The 20,948-nt window shown below is 37.7% G+C and overlaps 1 protein-coding gene across 3 annotated transcripts in view; it reads right to left on the bottom strand.

The window, feature by feature from the left end:
• Positions 1–20,948, bottom strand: part of GMEB1 (glucocorticoid modulatory element binding protein 1) — a 44,169-nt gene that overhangs the window by 6,545 nt on the left and 16,676 nt on the right. For 2 of the 3 annotated variants that reach the window (XM_079114627.1, XM_079114628.1), the window contains exons 3-9: positions 18,697–18,809; positions 17,214–17,338; positions 15,927–16,030; positions 10,553–10,710; positions 7,996–8,127; positions 6,105–6,242; positions 1,844–1,966 (exon numbers count right to left, since the gene is read on the bottom strand). In XM_079114627.1, the coding sequence (XP_078970753.1) occupies positions 1,844–1,966; positions 6,105–6,242; positions 7,996–8,127; positions 10,553–10,710; positions 15,927–16,030; positions 17,214–17,338; positions 18,697–18,809 (893 nt within the window). The remainder of the gene's footprint in view (positions 1–1,843; positions 1,967–6,104; positions 6,243–7,995; positions 8,128–10,552; positions 10,711–15,926; positions 16,031–17,213; positions 17,339–18,696; positions 18,810–20,948) is intronic. The other variant, XM_079114629.1, reaches the window with a different exon arrangement.

Genomic DNA, 20,948 nt, shown 5'->3' with positions numbered 1-20,948 from the left:
ACCACTATTTTAATTCTCTACTTCTCTGAGATCATCCAGTTGGTCTTCTGGTTTAAATGTTCCTGCCTGGGTCTATAGAAGAAATAAGGAGTATCTGTACAGTACCTTTGGAATTGCCATGCATCTATAAAGGAGCTACAATGGCTATTCTGAAAACACAATGGTTCTCAAACTGTCCTTCAAGTCAAAATTACCTTGATGGAAAACTTCTTTGATTAGAAAACTCCTTTGCTGGTGACCCAAACTGACAGTCTACTATGAACCCAGAGACATCTCAAGTGAGTTACAAGGAACTCCCTAATTACAGAACTGAAAGAAATCTTAACAGTTTTATCATTCTGCCTCAGCATCCCAAGTTGCTGGGATTACAGGTGTGCACTACCATGTCCAGCAAAAGCTCACATTTCTAACAAAAACCATTCTGCTGATAGTTTAAACTAACAAGGTGAGAGGAAGTACCAGGCTAAATCCCAAAGAACCAAAGGCCAAATGTTTTCTCTGATATGGGGATGCTAATTCATAATGGGGGAGCGGAATGGAGGTATTCTGGACTAGACAGAGGGGAGTGAATGGAGGGGAGAGGGCATAGGGGTAGAAGGAATTGGACATGATTACCCTATGTGCAGATATGATTACATGACCTGTGTAACTCTACATCATGTACAACCAGACAAATGAGAAAGCATACTCCATTTATGTATGATGTGTCAAAATGCATCCTACTGTCATGTATAACTAATTAGGACAAATAAAAAAAATAAAAAAATAAAGTACCAGGCTAGTAGTAAAATGACAGAGTTCTACTCCAGGCTTTTCTGTCAGATCATTTATCCTCTCAATTATCTATCCAGAGTCAAGAGGGAGAATGATCATCCTAGCATCCTCAGGCGACCAAAACCCAGTGAACTGAGGTTAAAGTAAAAACTAGATCTGGGTTTGGTGGCACACACTTGTAATCCCAGCAACTCTGGAGGCTGAGGCAGGAAAACTACAAGTTCAAGAATAGCCTGGGCCACTTAGTGAGGCCTAAGCAACTTAGTGAGACCTTGTCTCAAAATAAAAAACAGAAAAGACTATTAAAATATTTTGAGCCCCAGTACCACAAAAGAAAAAAAAAAAAAAATCTAATTTAGAGATGGTCACAAAGTACTTGATTGTAAAAAGAGTTAAATTATTTAGGTGTTTATAATTTTTGACTATCATAAATAATGGAGATGGTGCAAAATTTATATCTACCAAAAGAAGCAGTATCAATAATGTCACGTCAGCAGCACATATACTAAAACTGGACTGATTCAAAGATTAGCATGGCCCCTGTACAAGGATCACATGTAACTTTGTGAGGCATCCCATATTTTACATGGAATTTTATTTTTATAAATACAGTTTGTTTAAAAAAAATAATAATGTAAAAATGACAAAGATTCATTTGTGTCTTCTGTCATCAACATTATTTGATTAATGAAGCGATCTAGCAGACATCTTACTCCTCCAAAAAATAAAAAGGGATCATGATGTTGGCTTCTTTCGTTTTTCCTGCGAGCTTTTTTTGTTTCCCACCAATCCACCTTACCTGAGGCAGATATTTTTGGTTTATTTTTCTTTTTTTTTTTTTTTTTTTTTTTTTTGCGGTGCTGGGGATTGAACTCGGGGCCTTGTGCTTGCGAGGCAAGCACTCTACCGACTGAGCTATCTCCCCAGCCCTATTTTTCAAAAAGCAAAATCTGATACTATATAAACATTTTTTTTCTTAAAAAGTCAGTCTCAACAAACATTAACAAGGAAATAGCAAGACTCAAGGACATTAGTATATGTCCTAAGGAGAGAAATAAGTTATACACACCTGTCAGAGTATAGAGAAACTGCTCTTCCCCTTGCTCTACTTGGTTCCTTCTGTTGTCCAAAACCTTCTTGACTGTGTCCATTAGGCCAAAGGTATGTGCCACATTATTGAGAACAGCAGCATCTATTCAAAACAAAATACATGCCTGTAGAGTAAAAAATAAATGTTCTGCCAGCTACCTGTTGTGCTATTTATAAATATGAAACAATTCAGAAATTATGGAATTTTCCTCACTGCATTTTAATCATTTTTAATACAAAGATTTATCATGTGTATAGCCATGTTTTACTTAATTGTTACAATTATGTCTTTCCATATAAATAAATAAATAAATAAATTGGAAAAAAATATCCTCCTTCTGGTTATACGTTTTGACCTTCGGTATAGAAAACATGGTGGCTTGCTGGGCATGGTGGCGCATGCCCGTAATTCCAGCGGCGTGTGGGGCTGAGGCAGGAGAACTGCAAATTCAAACTCAGCCACAGCAACTTAGAGAGTCCTGTTTCAAAATAAAATATAAGAGCTGGGGAGATAGCTCAATCGATAGAGTGCTTGCCTTGCAAGCACAAGGCCCTGGGTTCGATCCCCAGCACCACAAAAAAAAAAAAAAAAAAAAAAAAAAATATATATATATATATATATATATATATATATATATGGAGTCACATCCCCAGACCTTTTATCCTTTTATATATATATCCTTTTATATATATATCCTTTTATATATATAAAAGGATAAAAGGTCTGGTTAAGTGCCCCTGGATTCAATCCCTGGTACCAAAAAAAAAGAAAGAAAGAAAACATTGTGACTGGACTAGATAAGACCTCAGTTTAAAAACTAGTTTTGCTAGTTTTATGGTTGCTCTTTTGGTACTGGGACTTCACCCATGCTGAACACCGGTTCTGGTTTTGCTATTATTGGTGTGACCTAACGTACGCCATTTCACCCTCTCAGATTTCCCATTTGAAACAAATAGAACTGATAATACTTATTCTGTAAAATAGATATGAGAATTAGAAATATATTTTAAGTGTCACATATGAGGCTGGTATGCCTGGGATTAGTTATGTACCACTGTACCTGGCAGGTATGCAATGTTATTAATAGTATTACCTCTGGGGCTAGGGATATGGTTCTGTGATGGAGTGCTTGCTTGGAATGCTTTGGCATGCTTGAGGCCTTGGGTTCATTCCCCAGCACCACACACACACACACACACACACACACACACACACACACACACACACACAAAGTATTATCTCTGTTCCCCTTAACAAAACTTTTTTTTAGAACTGGGAATTGAACCCACAGATATTTTACCACTGAGATACATCCCCAGTCCTTTTTATTTTGAGATAGGATCTCCCTAAGATGCTGAGGCTGGCATCAAACTTGCAATCCCCCTGCCTCAACCTTCTGAGTCACTGCGCCCACGTGGTTTACCAAAGTTCTTCAAAATTTTGTCAGTAGCTGGGTGTCGTAATATATGCCTGCAATCCCAGCTAGGAGGGATTGAAGGAGGTTGAGGTAGGAGTATCACAAGTCCAAGGCCAGCCCAGGCAACTTAGTGAGACTCTGACTCAAAACAAAAAAATAAAATGGGCTGGAAACAGCTCATATGTGTGGCCCTGTGTTAAAAAGTTGATAGGTTGGGCATGCTGGTGCATACCTGTAATCCCAGTGGCTCAGAAAGCTAAGGCAGAAAGATCACAAGTTCAAAGTCAGCCTCAGCAATTTAGCAAGGTACTTAAGCAACTCAGCAAGACCCTGTCTCTAAATAAAATATAAAAAAGGTCTGGGATTATGGCTCAGTGATTAAGCACCACTGGGTTCAATCCCTGGTACCAAAATTGCCGGGGTCCAGCCCTAGCAGGGGTTGGAGATCCTCAGTGGAAAGAGATGGAGGAAAATACTTTTAATTCACGTGATTTAAAAAGGTTCAATTTAAATTAAGTAAACTAATAAAAGTAAAATGTTTTTAAAAATAACTCAAATCTCTAGGTGGTCAACATAAAAAAATGTTGATGTTTATAAATGTCTAATATCAATTGTTTATAAGACTTTTCTTCAACAAGAAAGAGACGGCAAATACTGTTAGTGCACTTGTCTGATATCTTTTTTTTTTTTTACAATAAGATGAGTGAATTAGATTTTACATGTGTGGGATTACTCAAATGTGGTTGTTAGAGACATCTGATTAATTTACAAAGTTAAAATGCTAACTCCTTAAAAAATTGCTTTGTGTCATCACTAATAACAAGGTAACTAAGAAGTAAGGTCCAGCAGGTACAATTCTATACAATGTGATCATTACATATTAACTAATTGTATTAATTCCTCATTTCCAAAAAACTATACTGTTCTTTTGATAGTACATCAGCCATCATTTGTAATGTTACCTGTGGTGTTAAAAAAAGATTAACTTTAGCAATTTAGGAAAAGATAGACAAAAAATTAGAAACACACATCAATGCCTTAGAGGAAGCTATTCTTTATAATGGCAATCAAGTTCAAAATATAAAAACTCAAATGACTACTAGATGTCATGCTAATTATAAGTGGATATGTCTTACTCCTTTAAAACATGATGAGAAAGAAACCTCATGGCAGCAAATAAAAACGCATTTAAAGGGAGTTTGGAATAATTCCAATATAGCCCCACATTGGGCGCCAATCTGCCGACTCCTACTAGGGCTGGACCCCGGCACAAAATTAAAAAATTAATGAATTAATTAAAATAAATAAATGTTTGTTTGCAGAGTTGGGGATGAACCTTGGGCCTTGCACATGCCAGCCAAGTGCTCTACTACTGAGCCATAGCCCCAGCCCCAAAATTTTAAAATTTTGAGGGTGTCTCCCTAAATTGCCAAGGCTGGCCTAGAACTTGGGATCCTCCTGCCTCAGCCTCCTGAGTAGCCAGGATTACAGATGTGTGCCACCATGCCTGGTTTTATTTATTTTTTTTAATTCCACTGGAATTTTATTGAGATTGCATTGAATCCACAGAATTACTTTAGTCATCTTTCTTTTCTTTTTATTTTCTGGTGCTGGGGATTGAACCCAGGGCCTTGTGCATGCTAGGCAAACACTCTACCACTGAGGTATAGCCCCAGTCCTCAGCTTTGTTTTTCGCTTGGACTAATCTTTTGAAATCTCCCAATTCATCTTCTTATTTCTATTTACGACCCATAAGTTCTCCACAGAGCAAGCAGACTGATCTTTTAAAAATATAAATCTGGGGCTAGGGAGATAGCTCAGCTGGTAGAATGCTTGCCTCGCAAGCACAAGGCCCTGAGTTCAATGCCCGGTACCACAAAAAAAAAAAAAAAAAATATATATATATATACACACACACACACACACACACACACACACATATATATACATATATACACACATATATATAAATCTGACGATTTGTACTGACTACTTCTAAGGCTAAAGGATCACAACTTCCAGGGCAAACAGGAACTTAGTGAGACCTAATCTCAAAATAAAAAAATAGTGGGGCGTGGTGGCACGTGGCTATAATGCCAGCTGCTCCAGAGACTGAGGCAGGAAGATCACAGGTTCAAAGCCAGCCTGCACGACTAAGTGAGGCCCTAAGCAACTTTGTGAGATCCTGTCTCAAAATAAAAAATAAAAAGGATTGGGGATGTAGCTCAGTGGTAAAGCGCCTCTTGTTCAATACCGAGCACCAACAGTAATATAATACTAATAATTAATAATAATCTAAAACCATATGAATTTCTCTAATTTTCACACACACACACACACATTCATATATATATGTGTTTATGTATATTATAATTTTAATTTTTTGTCCTTTTTTTAAAAATATTTTTTAGTTGTCAATGAACTTTATCTTATTTATTTATATGCGGTGCTGAGAATCAAACCCAGTGCCTCACACATGCTAGGCAAATGCTCTACCACTGAGCCACGACTCCAGACCCCACACAATCATATATACTAGAGAAAGAGTGAACATGGGGTAGGGGGAGGGATAAAGTACTTCTTTTTAGCACTATTTATAGAGGAAAAACTACATGTGGAAAAAACATAGCCAGACCTGAGTTTAACACCCAATTATGAAGTTTAAACAAGTGACTTAACTTTTATGAGCGTTAGTGTCCTTATCTATAAAGTAGAGATAGATAATGATATTTGTACCTCAGAGTTGCTGTGAAGCTAACAGGATCTGCCTCCAGTTGTGAGTATTTGATAAATGACCACTGTTGTTAGGATCAGTGCACTTACCTGTGACCTGGAAGGGAGCCTGGATGAGCCGCTGCTGAACTCCCCTGAGTAGCTCCTCTATTTCCTTCTGTATGTTGCAGACCACCTCTTCCATCAGGCCCACATCAGCTATTCCTTTCCAGAACATCAATGTGTCCTCTGGCATAAGAGGATAAGATAGAGGGTAAACAAAGAATGCCACCTAGGCATGCAGGCACATCTCCACAATGTTTAATTCAAAATTATTTCAATTCAAAAGGATTTCTTATTGGGCCATTACTAGAAAAAGGGAAAGAACTTTGGGAACACTAGCTGCCTTCTTGAGTTGTTACTTAATTATTTGGCACTTAATTATTTGGCCCCTTCAGTCACTTAGGAGTTTGCCTCAATTTGTCATATCCTCGTTTTGCTTTGGCTATCTATAAAAACAGATATTTAGGGGCTGGGGAGATAGCTCAGTTGGTAGAGTGCCTGCCTCATAAGCACAAGGCCCTGGGTTCAATATCCCCAGCACCGCAAAAAAAAAAAAAAAAAAAAAAGATATTTAAATAAATTAATTAAAAAATTAAAAACAAGAGGTTAGGGATACAGCTCAGTTGGTACAGTGCTTGCCTCCCATGTACAAGGCCCTGGGTTGGATTCCCAGCACCACCAAAAATAAATAAATAAATAAATAAATAAATAAATAAATAAATAAATAAAAAGAAAAAATTAATAAATATTTTCTTCAATAAAGGTATTAAGCTAAATATTAAACATTAAATAGTTAATATTAGATATTATGTTACATTTGAATGTAATTTTGTTAGGTAATATTTAATATTATAAAAGTTAAGATAATAAAGATATTAAACTAAATATTAATTAAAAGATACACTCTCCCTAATCTTTAATACTTAAGAAAACAAAACAGTTGGATAGGTAGCACGATAAGCTCCCTGAGGGAGGTTGCTATGTCTTTTTATTTCTGCACCTAGCATGTTGCAACAGTACCAACTAAAAATAGGCAATAATAAATATTTATTAGATGAATTAATAAATGAAGAATGATATTAAGCCTTTCTGATCCCCTCTAAGTAAATCATTAATCCCCATCCTCTGTACCACCTGCTACCTATATTATCCTTTGGACATTTTTTTTTTTTTTGATACTGAGGCTTGAACCCAGGGGTGCTTAACCATTGAGCAACATCCCTAGCCCACGGCCTTTTTTTTTTTTTTTTTTTTGGAGAGAGCTTCTCATTGAGTTTCTTAGGGCCTCACTAAGTTGTTAAGGCTGGCTTTGAACTCTCGATCCTCCTGCCTCAGTCTCCCGAGCTGCTGGGATTACAGGCATGTACCACCACACCCAGCTTCCTTTGGACATCTTGAAGCTTGGTTTATCTAAAAACTGTGCCAAAGTTTCGGCAATCTGATAGGAGGGAAAGCATAGACTATAGATTCAAACCTCTGAATTCAGCTTTGACACCTATTGGTTTTGTGGGTGGTCTTAGGCAAGCTGCTGAACCTTTTCAAATCTTCATGTGTGCAGGGCAACTGCATGGATTAAAATACGATGTTTCACTATGGTTAGCAGTCATATTAAGAAGCCTTCTTTGTCCTAATCATAGTGATGGTAAGGGTCATAAAAACCTATAGGATGCAAGGCGCAATTTGGCACACGCCTCTGATCCCAGCAACTTGGGAGGCTGAGGTAGGAGGATCGCAAGTTCAAAGCCAATCTCAGTAACTTAGTGAAGCCCTAAGCAACTGAGCGACCCAGTCTCAAAATAAAAAATAAAAGGGGCTGGAGTGTAGCTCAGTGGTTAAGTTCCCCTGGGTTCAATTCCCAGTAGCAAACAAACAAACAAACAAACAAACAAAAACCCCTACAAAAACCCCTACAAGATCATTTAGTTGCACAGAAAAGTACCTGAAATTTCCTCAGAGTCTTTTTTCACACCCTCCTCTGTGGCCATGGTGACAGCAGCAGTGAGAGCCGAGTTCCATTCCAGTCCTGCCTCTTCCATGCTCTCTTCAGAGATGGCAATCTGTGTGATGCTACCTAAAAGGAGTCCATTAGATGTGAGGCCAGTCAATTTTATGCAAAAGTTATAGCTACCTTCTATCTTACACAGACTCACAGCCCTTGTTATTTTAATATGCTTGCCTTGCCAGGTGCATACACCTATAATAGCAAGTTCAAAGCCAGCCTCAGCAACTTAGCAAGGCCCTCAGTGACTAAGTGAGACCCTGTCTCAAAATAAATAAAAAGGGCTGGGGAGGTGGGTTAGTGGTTAAACGCCCCAGGGTTCAATGCCTGGTACCAAAAAATAAAAAAATAACATGCTCACTTCCTGCCTGTAGGTCCATGCTTTAAGAACCAGACTCCTAGGCAAGCTAGGATGAGTACTGGCTTTTCTAAAGAAAACCTGCCTTGCAAAAGAAATGCTTTCTTACTCTGAAACAAAGGGAAAGATTGCTAGGAATGTAGCTCAATGGCACAGTGCTTGCCTAGCTTGTGTGAAGCTCTAGATCTACTCCCCAGCACAGAAAAAAGATAAAACAAAGATCGGAGGTGGGGGGGGGGGGGGGAGAAACAGATAACTTATAAAATCACAAAAGGAAAAACCAGGTACAGTTGTGTACACCTCCCAGTGGCTGAGGAGGCTGAGGTAGGAGGACCAAAAGTTCAAAGCCAGCCTCACCAACTTAGCAAGATTCTAAGTCACTTAATGAGACTTTGTCTTTAAATAAAATATAAAAAAGGGCTGGGGATGTGACTCAGTACTTAAGCGCTCCTGAGTTCAATCCTTGGTATAATAATAATAATAATAATAATAATAAATAAAATAAAAAATCATAAAAAGGCAATCTGCTTTTTAAAGAGAATGAATGTAAGCATGATTGCCAGGCTGCCTACTTGAGACTTACTTGGGTGAGAAGAACTTTAAATTATGTAAAAGTAAGGAGCTTTGCCTACAAAGACATTGGATACTAAGCATCTAGAATATCTGAAGTTATTATTGCTTATCTATCAGTCCATGAAAGGCAAGAGAAATGGAGACCCAAGAAATCAGATAAGAGACCAATTGGGTGTAGTGGTGCATGCCTGTACTCCCAGTGATTTGAAAAGTTGAGGCAAGACTGCCAAATCTGAGGCCAGCCTTAGCAATTAAGTGAGGCCCTAAGCAACTTAAGGGAGACGCTGTCTCAAAAAATAGAAAGGACTGGGGATGTAGCTCAGTGGTAAAGCACCCTGGGTTCAATCTCCAGTACCAAAAAAAAAAAAAAAGAGAGAGAGAGAGAGAGAGAGAGAGAGAGAGAGAGAGAGAGAGAGAGAGAGAGAGAGAGAGAGAAAGATCCATAAACATTCACAGGAAAAAAAAAAAAAACAAAAAAAAAACCTTGCTATAAATTGTGTGTGAATCTTTAAAACAAAGAGAATGGAGAAAAACCAAACTGATCTAGCCAGCAATATAGCCAAATGTGGACTATATACATTGAAGGATATCAATAATTAAACAAAAGAATAATGTTAATATGGATAAAGAAGTGAAGGAGTTTGACCAAATAAAAAAGTAATCATTTCAAAGCATTTTTTACTTTTCAAGCAAAAGAGATGTGTGCAAAAATTCAAACTGCTAGGTATTTTATATTTTTCTGAAGGGGATTTAGGTTCCAAGAGATTTGGCTTCTACTTTCCCAGTAGTTACTCATAGAATATTAGGGCTGGCCAAAAATAAAAGTTAAAGGTCATTTTTCAAAAACAGTACTTCTATAACCTTTTATATCCTTGAGCATTCTTATGGTTATTGTCAGGCATATTTATAAGTTTATGACAGTAGTTGAGACAGATTTTATTCATCTGTGGTTAAGTCTCCAGTTGGGCTGATTGAATCCTTTTGAATAATCTTTCTCACATAGTTATATCTTTCCTGGATAGTAAGGAGGAGCCCAAGACCCAAGTTCAAAAAGTGCCCATCCTGTTCATCTGTGAGGAAGCCTCCATTGGGTAATCTGGAGCCCACCCAGGCAGAGCTTTCTGAGACTTATGGCAGGCTCTTCACAGTCCAGCCCAGGCAATGACACACTCATATATCTCAGTTCAACAGCTGAAAACTAATCATCATGCTAATCTACCCTGCTGTCTTGCAGAGAATTTTCAGAACAGTCTAATTTCAACATTGATATGCCAAGCAGCACCAACATGAGACCACTGGAAAGTTTTATAACTACTGAACCATCTTTCTAATGCTTACCATGCATTCTAAGAAGAAACAAGGAAGAAGATCTGGCCAATAAGAATTATTTAGAGGAAAAAAAGAGATCTGTTTCCAAGGCATAGAATCCCACCCAAGATTACCATACCTTACCACAAAGCACATCAATGATCTCAAGAACTGAAATTAAGAAACACAAAGGAGAAATGGGGGGAAAAGTGCTGCTGAAAAATACAGCGGGTTTTCAGGTGGTTTCCTACCCCCTACCATCGGCCGAAGTGGGTGTCTGCACCACACTTGTCTGCTGTCCTGGCACTGGGGCTCTTGCACTGCTGATCAGAAGATCAAATTTGGTGCTTCTGCAGGTATTGGAGCAAACTTTATCATGCTGGTAAAAATCAATCTGTCCGGAGTCCATCATTTTCCTGTGGAAAGAGATATAAGTACCAGTTCAGCCTGAACTTCATTAAAAAACAACTGGGCCTCAGGGACAAACAGGGACACACTGCTGAGTCTACTATATAATTAATGAAACCTAATAGTATTAGAAATCATTAAGTCACAAAAATTCTAATTGGGACTACAAATTTTTCACTGCTCCAGCACATATTTGCAGGTACTTTTCTTCTTAGTTTATTCATTTTGAATACTCTCTTCTACTTGTTATCACTAAGCTCAGGTATATACTAAGAATGTCACAGAATGTCATTGAAACCAAACCTGAAAAGGGAAAATACTAGTTCATATCCCAGCGCAACTGAGAAATGCCTCAGGGATATCAGAATTTTGTGATAAGATTCTGATGTATTAGTATTCCTAGATCAGAAAGATCTGTTACTACTTTTAGAGACATAAAAAATTTCAGTAGTGTTCGTTCATTTAAAAAAGGAAAAGGGTAAAACAGAATGGGTATGCAGCTCAGTGGTAGAATGTGTGAAGCCCTGGGTTTGATCCCCAGCACCATGAAAAGAAAAAAAAAAAAAAAAAAATCAAATAAAAAAATATTATAACAATTCTCCTAGAAATACAGAGCAAAGTTGATTATACTAAACACCCTCTGGAAAATGTCCTTACAATTGGATCCACAGACATTGTTATTATAGTCCATGAGCAAAACCACAAGGTATTTTAATTGTAGTAAATTCTATGGTATAATGTCACTTGGCTTTCTCTTCTTTTTTTTTTTTTTTTTTGGTGGAGGGTTTGGTGGGAGGTAATGGGGATTGAACCTAGGGGGCATTTACCACTGAGCTACATCCCCAGACCTTTTTAAAAAAAAAACTTAAATTCTTCTTTTTCTTTTTTTTTTTTTTTTTTTTTACCAGGATTGAACTCAGGGACACTTAACCACTGATCCACATCGCCAGCCTTTTTTTTTTTTAAATATTTTTAGTTATAGATGGACACAATACCTTTGTTTTATTATTTATTTTTAGGTGGTGCTGAGAATTGAACCCAGTGCCTCACACATGCTAGGCAAGTGCCCTACCACTGAGCCACAACCCCAGGTCCCTACCGCCATTTTTATTTATTTTTTTATTTTTGAGACAGGGTCTCACTAAGTTGCTTAGGGCCTCACTAAGCTGCTGAGGCTGGCTTTGAACTTGCTATCTTCTTGTCTCCGCTTCCTTAGCTGCTAGGATCACAGGCATGTGCCACCATGCCTGGCACTTTTTTTTTTTTTTTCTTTTTTTTTTTTTTTTGAGACAGGGTCTTTGGAAGTTGCTTAGGGGCTCACTAAATTGCTAAGGCTGGCCTTGAACTTGCAATCCTCTTGCCTCAGCCTTCTGAGTCACTAGGGCTATAGGCATAAACACACACCTGGCCTCACTTGGCTTTCACTAATGATTTTTTTTCCCTTTTGTGGTGCTGGCGACCACCACAAAAAAACTAAAAAAAAAAAAAAAAAAAATCATTTTGTCCAGAGTCCATCATCTTTCTGTACAAACAGAGACAAGTACAAGTTCAGTCTGCACTTCATCTAAAGAGAGTTAGGCCTCAGAGACATATCAATAAACAGTGTTTAAACATCTGATTCCCTTTTAGATTTGGGGAAGTTTGGCAGATGCTATCTTTATAGGCAGACAAAACAGGCTAAGAACAACAAAAATGAAAGGTAAAGAGATTCCTCCCTAAATCACTCAACTATGATTACATACAGGGCCTTGCACATGATAAGCATGTGCTCTACTGGTGAGCTACATCCCCAGCCCCTGGAATGAGTATTTTTTTTCTTTCCATATATTTTTTATTAGTGCATTACAGTTTTACATAATGGTGGGATTTATTGTTACATATATGTAACAATACACACAATACATACATACACACAATATAACATTTTGGCCAATATTACTTCTCAGTATTTCATCCCTTCCTTTCCTTCTTCCATTCCCTGAATCCTTTCCTCTACTGATCTCTCTTTGATTTTTATGAGATCCCTGCCCAGCACCTTTCTTCTCCTTTTTCCTCTTTAGCCTCCACATATGAAAGAAAACTTATGACCCTTGATCTTCTGAGTTTGGCTTATCCCTGGAATGATTTTTTTTTAAATGATTATGTATTTCTGAATATAAAAATAACATATGAAGGGCTGGGGTTGTGGTTCAATGGCAGAGCGCTTGCCTAGCATGTGTAAGGCCCTGGGTTCGATCCTCAGCATCACATAAAAATAAATAAATAAAATAAAGGTATCATGTCCATCTACAAAAAAAATAATAAAAAAAAAAAACATGAAGAAAATATTTGGGCTGGGGTTGTAGCTCTGTGGTAGAGCAGTTGCCTAGCACACACAAAACCCTAGGTTCAATCCCCAGCAATACAAAGGAAAAAAAAATTAATATTTCCCTTGGGCTATATAGAAAACTGCAAAGACAACAACTGCCTTAAAAAAAAAAAAAAAAAAAAAAAAAGCCACACAGGAAGATTGCAAGTTCAAAGCCAGTTTCAGTAACTTAGCAAGGCCCTTAGTAATACCCAGTCTCAAAAAATTAAAAAGTGGGGGTGGCTGGGGATGTGGCTCAGTGGTAAAGTAGCCCTGGGTTAAATCCACAAACAATATCATCATTTTTAGCATATTTTCTTTTTCTCTTTTCATACTGCAGATTGATGTTATAACTGAGCAACATCATCAGTCCTTTTTATTTCTGTGGAGACAGGGACTTGCTAAGTTGCTGAAGCTGACCTTGAGCTTGTGATTCTCCTGCCTCAGCCTCCTGAGTTGGTGGGACAACAGGCATATGCCACTGTGCCTGGCCAATACCACTCCCCAGTACTTCCACATATTTTCTGCCACTAAATTTTACTTACATGTATGTATGTGGTTGTTTTTTTGTTTGTTTTGCTTTTGTTTTTGTTCTTTTGCAGGGCTAGGGACTGAATCCAGGCCCTTATGCATGCCAGGCTAGCACTCTACCACTTAGCTCCATAGCTTTCTGTATGTGTTTTAACACAGCTGAAGTCACACTGTTTAATTTATTTTTATTAAAAAAAAAATGTTTGCAGTGCTGGACATAGAACCCAGGACCTCATGCATGCTAGGCAAGCACTCCACCACTGGGCTATACCCCAGTCCCATTTAGTCAGTTTTATATTTGTCTTTTTCACATTACTTCATAAGCATTTTTCCATGCAAAATCCTTAAGAAATATTTTAATGACTGCAAAATAACCCATAATATATACTCATACACATTTCTGAAAAGTCATAATTTACTTTAGAAGTCCCTTGACTATACATTAAAGTAGACTATAATTTTCACCATAATAAATATTGTTACAATAAAACCTTTTTATGCTTGACTCTCTACAAAGATTATAGATTTTTCTTAGGAAGGATTTCTTTTAAAATAATTAAAAAGATAAAGGGTAAGATCTTTTCCAGGCTCATAGATACATGTTACATGGGCAACTTATAATTCTTGACCATTTAAAAATTTTCTATTGGCAGGTTAATATTCCAGGAATACCAACTAATGTTAATATTCAAGCAGGAAAAACTACAAGGGTAAACTTGTTACAAAAAAAAAGGGGTGAGAGTGGGGGATATTACACATTCCGATGTTTATTTCCAGGGTACAATGATAGTAGGATTGCATTTGTTGTGCACAACTGTTAATTCTCGAGCACCCTTCTGCTTCACCAGATTATCCCAGGATTTGTCAGTCAGCCTGCACTGCTCCAGGGCTGTTTGACTTCCTCTTTGTCTTCTCTGTTTGGTGGTCTCAAACAGGACTTTCATCTACTCAGAGTTTGTCTGCCAAGAGAGGATTCAACCTATCCACACAATTTTTTTTTTTTTTTTTTTTTTTTTTTTTTTAGGTAATACCGAGGATTGAACCCAGGGCCCAGGGACACTCTACTACTAAAGTATATCCCCAGTCCTTTTTATTTTATTTTATTTTGAGATAGGGTCTCACTAAGTTGCCCAGGTTGGCCTCAAACTTGTGATCCTCTGGGTTGGGGGTATAGCTCAATGGTAGAGCCCTTGCCTAGCATATGTGAGGCTGGTCTAGCACTGGGTTGGATCCTCAGCACCACATAAAAATAAATAAATAAAATAAAGATATTGTGTCTGTCTACAACTAAACAAACAAACAAACAAACCTGTGATCCTCCTGCCTCAGTCTCCTAAAATGCTAGGATTACAGATGTTTGCTGCTGTACCTGGATCTCCCAGAGATTTTAAGAACAAATTGGGGGCTGGGGTTGTGGCTCAGTGGTAGTATGCTCACCCAGTATGCATGAGGCCCTGGGTTCGATCCTCAGCACCACATAAATATAAAGGTATTGTGTCCACCGAAAACTAAAAAATTGAAAGGAAAAAAGGAAAAAAAAAAAAGAACAAGTTGGGGACTGAGAGCATAGCTCAGTGCTAGAGGGCTTGCCAGGCAAGTATAGGATCTGGGATCAAGCCTCAGCACTGCAAAAATAAATAAATAAATAAATAAATAATAAAGGATTAAGAACAACTTGAGGGGCTGGGGTTGTGGCTCAGTGGTAGAGCACTTGCCTAGCATGTGTGAGGCACTGGGTTTGATCCTCAACACCACATAAAAATAAGTAAATAAAATAAAGGTATTGTGTCTATCTACGACTAAAAAAATACTAAAAAAAAAAAGAGAGAGAGAGAGAGAGAGAGAGAGAGAGAGAGAAAGAGAACAACTTGATAGTCGGACACGGTGGTGTATGCCTGTAATCCCAGCAGCTTGGGGACATGGCTCAGTGGTTAAGTGCGCCTGGGTTTAATCACTGGTATGAAAAACAACAAAAAAGAACAACTTGATGAGCTGGACATGGTTTCTAATGCCTGTAATCCCAGCAACTCAGGAAGCTGAGACAGGAGGATCACAATTTAAAGGCCAGTCTTAGCAATTTAGTGAGGTCCTAAGCAACTGAGCAAGACCCTGTCTCAAAATAAAAAATAAGAAGAGCTGAGGATATAGCTCAGTAGTAAAGTGACCCTGAGTTCAATCCCCAGAACCCCAAAAAAGCAGAACAAACTGACAAAGAGTATATAATGCATGGATTCCTCAAGCCAATCCTTCAGACAGAAGACAAACCTCAAGGTAAAGAGGAAAAGACTGGACTCTACCATAATTAAGTGCCCCAAAGTTTGTTGAGTGGTGTGTGCTAGACCTTACCTAAGCATGATTCCACCCAGACGAATGGCTCTCTTCCAGTCCTTCAGAGTGGACTTGCCAGCCAGATGAACAAAATGCTTGGGGCTGATCAACTGATCATTGAACTAAAGTAAAAAAAAAAAAGTCCAAAGCAGTTCAATGTCAACTTAGGCAAGTCAAGAGGGAAAAGAATGGAATGACAACTACTGGTTATGTACAAAAAAATGCCCAGAGAGAAAATTAATTGATTAGTATCTACCATCCACTTATACCTTGACTCCCATGGTTTGGTCTAGTGCTGCAAAAGCTGACCAAATAAACTAAAATAATCTATCCAGTCTCAAGGACAAGATTCAGGACAGTGGAAAGAACAAGCGTGGAAGAAGCCAATAGCACTGCAGACCCTTAAAATTCCGTAACCCTAATTAATCTAGGATGATGCCACTATGATAATTAATATCTATGGGTACTGTTGTAGTCACCAATAAAGATAGAATGAACAATTCTTTTCACATTATGCTCTTGTAAAGATTATTTTTATCAATGATTTTTTCTTTTTTATTTGTTCCAATAGTTATATATCAATAATAATTTTGAATAAACTCTTCTATAATGCATACTAGTACAAAGCATTTTACAACTATTATCTCATATAAACTAGCAGTCTTGCATTATAGGTATTGATATGTATATAAATAAAAAAAAATATATATATATATATAAAATTTCACTTTTAGAATGAGGCTCTGAAATATTAAAAAACTTGGTCAAGGTCACCCAGTTAGTCAGTGATAGAAAGGGACTCTATTCATTGAACAAATATTTATTGATTATGTTTATTGATTATCTATTACACACCAGGGACCATTCAGACTAGGGATGAGCTTAGTGGAACAGTGCATGCTTAGTGTGTACAAGGCCCTAAATTTGATCCCCAGATCCCAAAAGGAAAGAACAACAATAAAAAAAAAAAAAAAAAAAAACTAACGATTTTAAAGGTTGGGTTTATAGTAGTGAAAACACAAGTTTTCTACATTCTAAGAGAACTTAAATCCAGGTCAATCCTTAATTTTTCTACTGTGAAATGATAGGACAATAGCTGTAAAATCAAAAACATTGATTTGGCTGGGACTGGGAGTGTAGCTCAGTGGTAGAGCTTGCCTAGCATGTGCAAGGTCATGGGTTCCATCCTCAACAATGCAGAAAAAGGAAAAAAAAAAAAAAAAAAAACAAAGATTTTGGTGGAAGAGAAAGAGGAGGCACTAAAACAGCACCCTTTGAAAAGGAGTCCTGAAACAGGACAATTACCTTGACACACTTCACATTTATTCCTGGACATACAAACTTCTTCCAGAGGAGGATGGCTTTGCTCTCTCCACAAGTTATGGGGTAAGCAATTTCCATATCCTCATTTGCTTCTATAGTGCTTGCATCTGAAAATGGAAGAAAAAAATCAGTTATTTAATGAACAAGTCTTCACCAAATTCTAAATTCCAAATTACCAGTCTGCTGGTTTATCAGAGGGACTACTAGTTCATTCTTGCTAGTATTGTTTAGGAATCCTTTGGAAAAAGTTTGGAATAACAGTTATCTCCTACTATGTGCTAGACACTCTAATATATATACATATTGTTTGTTTTGTTTTGTTTTGTGGCAATAGGTATTTCACAGTGGCAATCTATCACTGAGATTCATCCTCAATCTTTTTTTTTTTAAATTTTGAAATAGGGTCTCATTAAGTTGCTTAGAGCCTTGCTAAGTTGCTGAGGTTGGCCTCTAACTTGTGATCCTCCTGCCTCAACCTCCCAAATTGCTGGGATTACAAGCATGACCACAGCACCCAGCTACAGTTACTGTTTTACATGCTTAATATTATTTCATTCTTATAAAAACCCTGTGAAGCAGTAATTGTTTCCCAAGTTTTTACATATAAGTTTATGAACCTCAGAAAAATAAGTGACTATCCCAAGGACACACAGCTAAAAAGTGGGAAAGTATGAACAGTGGTGACCTATAATCCTAGTTACTCAAGAAACTGAGACAGAAGGATCACAAATTCAAGATCAGCCTGGCCAACTTAGTGAGACTCTATCTCAAAATAAAATTAAAAAGGCTAGCGGTATAGATCAGTGGTAGAGGTAGAATACTTGTCTGACATGTGCAAGGCCCTGGGTTCAAATCCCTAATACCACCAAAAAAAAAAAAAAAAAAAGAGAGAGAAAAAGGGATTCAAACTTAGGTTTGCTTAATTTCAGGTTCTTTCCCCTAACAGCCTTTGAGTCAGTGCCTTGTCAATCCTCATCAGCAATTTCTCTAATGATAGGTATCAACCTGAGACTCTAATTTCTTTGTGGAATATTTTTTTGGCAGTAGTGGGGACTGAACCCAGGGCCTGAGTATGCTAGTCAAGCTTCTATCTTTGTGGAATTTTTATAAATGACTTATCTTTCACTCACACTAGCACACTGATATTAAACAATCAACTACCAGTCCTGGCTTCTTAATTAGTAAGTCTTAGTCTCTAAATATGCTTCTATTAAATTGATGGCTACAATATTGGTAAGCACACTAGATGTTTCCCCAAAACATAAGGCATGGTAAGCAAGGCACCTCAGGCTGGCGATGTAGCTAAATGAGCATCTACCTAGGATGTGTGTGGCCCTCTCTGGGTTTGACTGTCCAGCGTGCGCCACACACACACACACACACACACACACACACACACACACACACAGGCTATAAGATAACCAAGGAAACTAAGGACAAAAGTATTAGAAAAATGAAGACTTACCAATTCCTTCTTCAATTTTGTGTATTGTGTGAGTTTCTACCGCTACAACTGCCGTGTTGTTCTCCGACCCAGCTTCATAAATCCTGTTGTAAAAGTGTCCATCGATAAACAAACTACATAAATCATGAAAAGATTAATATTCACAGCATGGGGTTAAGAAATTTGTTTTTACTCTATCTCAAAAGGAATAAAATAAATACACTTAACGATTCTATGTTAGTACTTTGACAAGTTTCCCATTGTATTTAAACTTCAAGCTGCCCAGGACTGCTTAGCAGCTACTACCATGGAAATGAATCGACAACAACTTTCCTCACCTCAAAGGAAAGTAATTCTTGCTACTATACTCCACTTGCTATTGTATTACAGACTTTCTCCTTTATCACATCACTTTAAATGTTCATCACATAGTTTTGCTTTAAGTACAAGATGAAATCATATAGAATTAACCTGACAAGAATACAAAGTAGTTCAAGACAGGAAGAATTATGTTGACAAAAATTTATATATTTTGTTAAATATCTAGAAATTTTAGCACTGTTTTTTAGTACTTTAGCATTGTGTGTGTGTTGGGGGTGCTAGGAATTAAACCCAGGGCCTCACACAATAGGCAACTGTTCTACCAATGAGCTACATTCCCAGTCCTGCAGTTTAGCATCTTTTAAGGTATTATAACCAAATTATTGACATGAACAAAGCCAACTGAAAAAAAGCAGGAGAAAAGCTATGCTCAAATTAACGACCAGTAACTAGAAGCACCACTTAATGGAAGGTGACATAACACAGGCCAACCTAAAATGCCTCTACATTTGTGGGCTCAGATAATCTAATGTGATACACTGGTGTCATTTGTTTGCTTAATTTCTATAATAAACCTGATGTATTAATTCTTACACCTTGTTATTTGAAAGCACTGCCTGAGTAATCTTTACATAAATGACTATCCATCTCCATGGTGCCACCTATAGTGCAGACTTCCTTCTGAATTTCACAACAGGAAACAGCAAACTGCTAAGTAAATACATACATTTGGATGTCCCACAGGATTTTGTTGAATTCATTATGTCTAAAATAACTTCCAGGATAGGCATGGTGGCATATGCCTGTAATCCCAGCAACTCAGGAGGCTGAAGCAGGAGGATCACAAGTTCAAGATAAATCTCAGCAATTTAGTGAGGCCATAAGCAACTTAGTGAGACACTCTCTCAAAATAAACAATAAAAAGGATAGGGGTAGTGAGGCACGGTGGTGCACGCCTGTAATCCCATTGGTTCCAGAGGCTGAGGCAGGAGGATCGTGAGTTCAAAGCCAGCCTCGGCAAAAGCGAGATGCTAAGCAACTCAGTGACACCCTGTCTCTAAATAATATACAAAATAGGGCTGGGGAAGTGGCTCAGTGGTCTAGTGCCTCTGACTTCAATTCCCAGTACCAAAAAAAAAAAAAAAAAAAGGCTGGAGATGTGCCAGGCTCAGGGAGGTATGCCTGTAATCCCAATAATCTGGGAGGCTGAGGGAGGAGGATCAGCCCCAGCAATTTACTGAGATCATAAGCAATTTAGAGAGACCCTGTCTCAAAACAAAAAATTAAAAGGGCTAGGGATGTAGCTCAATGGTAGAGTGCTCCTAGGTTAAATCCCCAGTACCAAAAAACAAAACAAAACAAACAAACCAAAACACCTCTCCACACTATTAAAATAAAGCTTTGGGCTGGGGTTGCAGATCAGTGGTAGAGCACTTGCCTAGCATGTATGAGTCACTGTGGCTCCAGCACCACTTGTAAATAAATAAAATAAAATAAAGGTATTGTGTCCATCTACAATAAATAAAGCCTCAAATCCTTAGTATGATTTTTAAGCCCCTTTAAGCCTTCTAGTTTCAACTTTCTCTAAACTCTACAATCCAAGTGCCAGTCCTACCAAACTATTTGTGGTTCCAAAAATTACCACCTTTCATATCTTTTATCTTTGCTCTTACTTTTCTCTATTCCCAGAACATTCTTCCCCACTTATCTTTCAATAAGTATCTTTTGGATGCTTTTCTTACCATCCCTATTCCACCAGTAAAACCATATCCTCCTTTGTGATCCATCTACCTTCACCTTTTGTTACAAGATCTATAACATTTAATAATATATACCTGTTTATTTATCTCCCACAGGGTATAATCTAACAGGTCCCTGAGAGAAAAATCCATGTCTTTCTTATTTATTCAATTTTGTATGTCTGGCACATGATGTACTAACTGAAACATGTC

This window comes from Sciurus vulgaris (assembly GCF_902686455.1).
Source record: "Sciurus vulgaris genome assembly, chromosome: 1".
Lineage (NCBI taxonomy): Eukaryota > Metazoa > Chordata > Mammalia > Rodentia > Sciuridae > Sciurus > Sciurus vulgaris.
The sequence above is the reverse complement of the archived record's forward strand: the minus strand, read 5'-3'. Positions and strand labels throughout refer to the sequence as shown.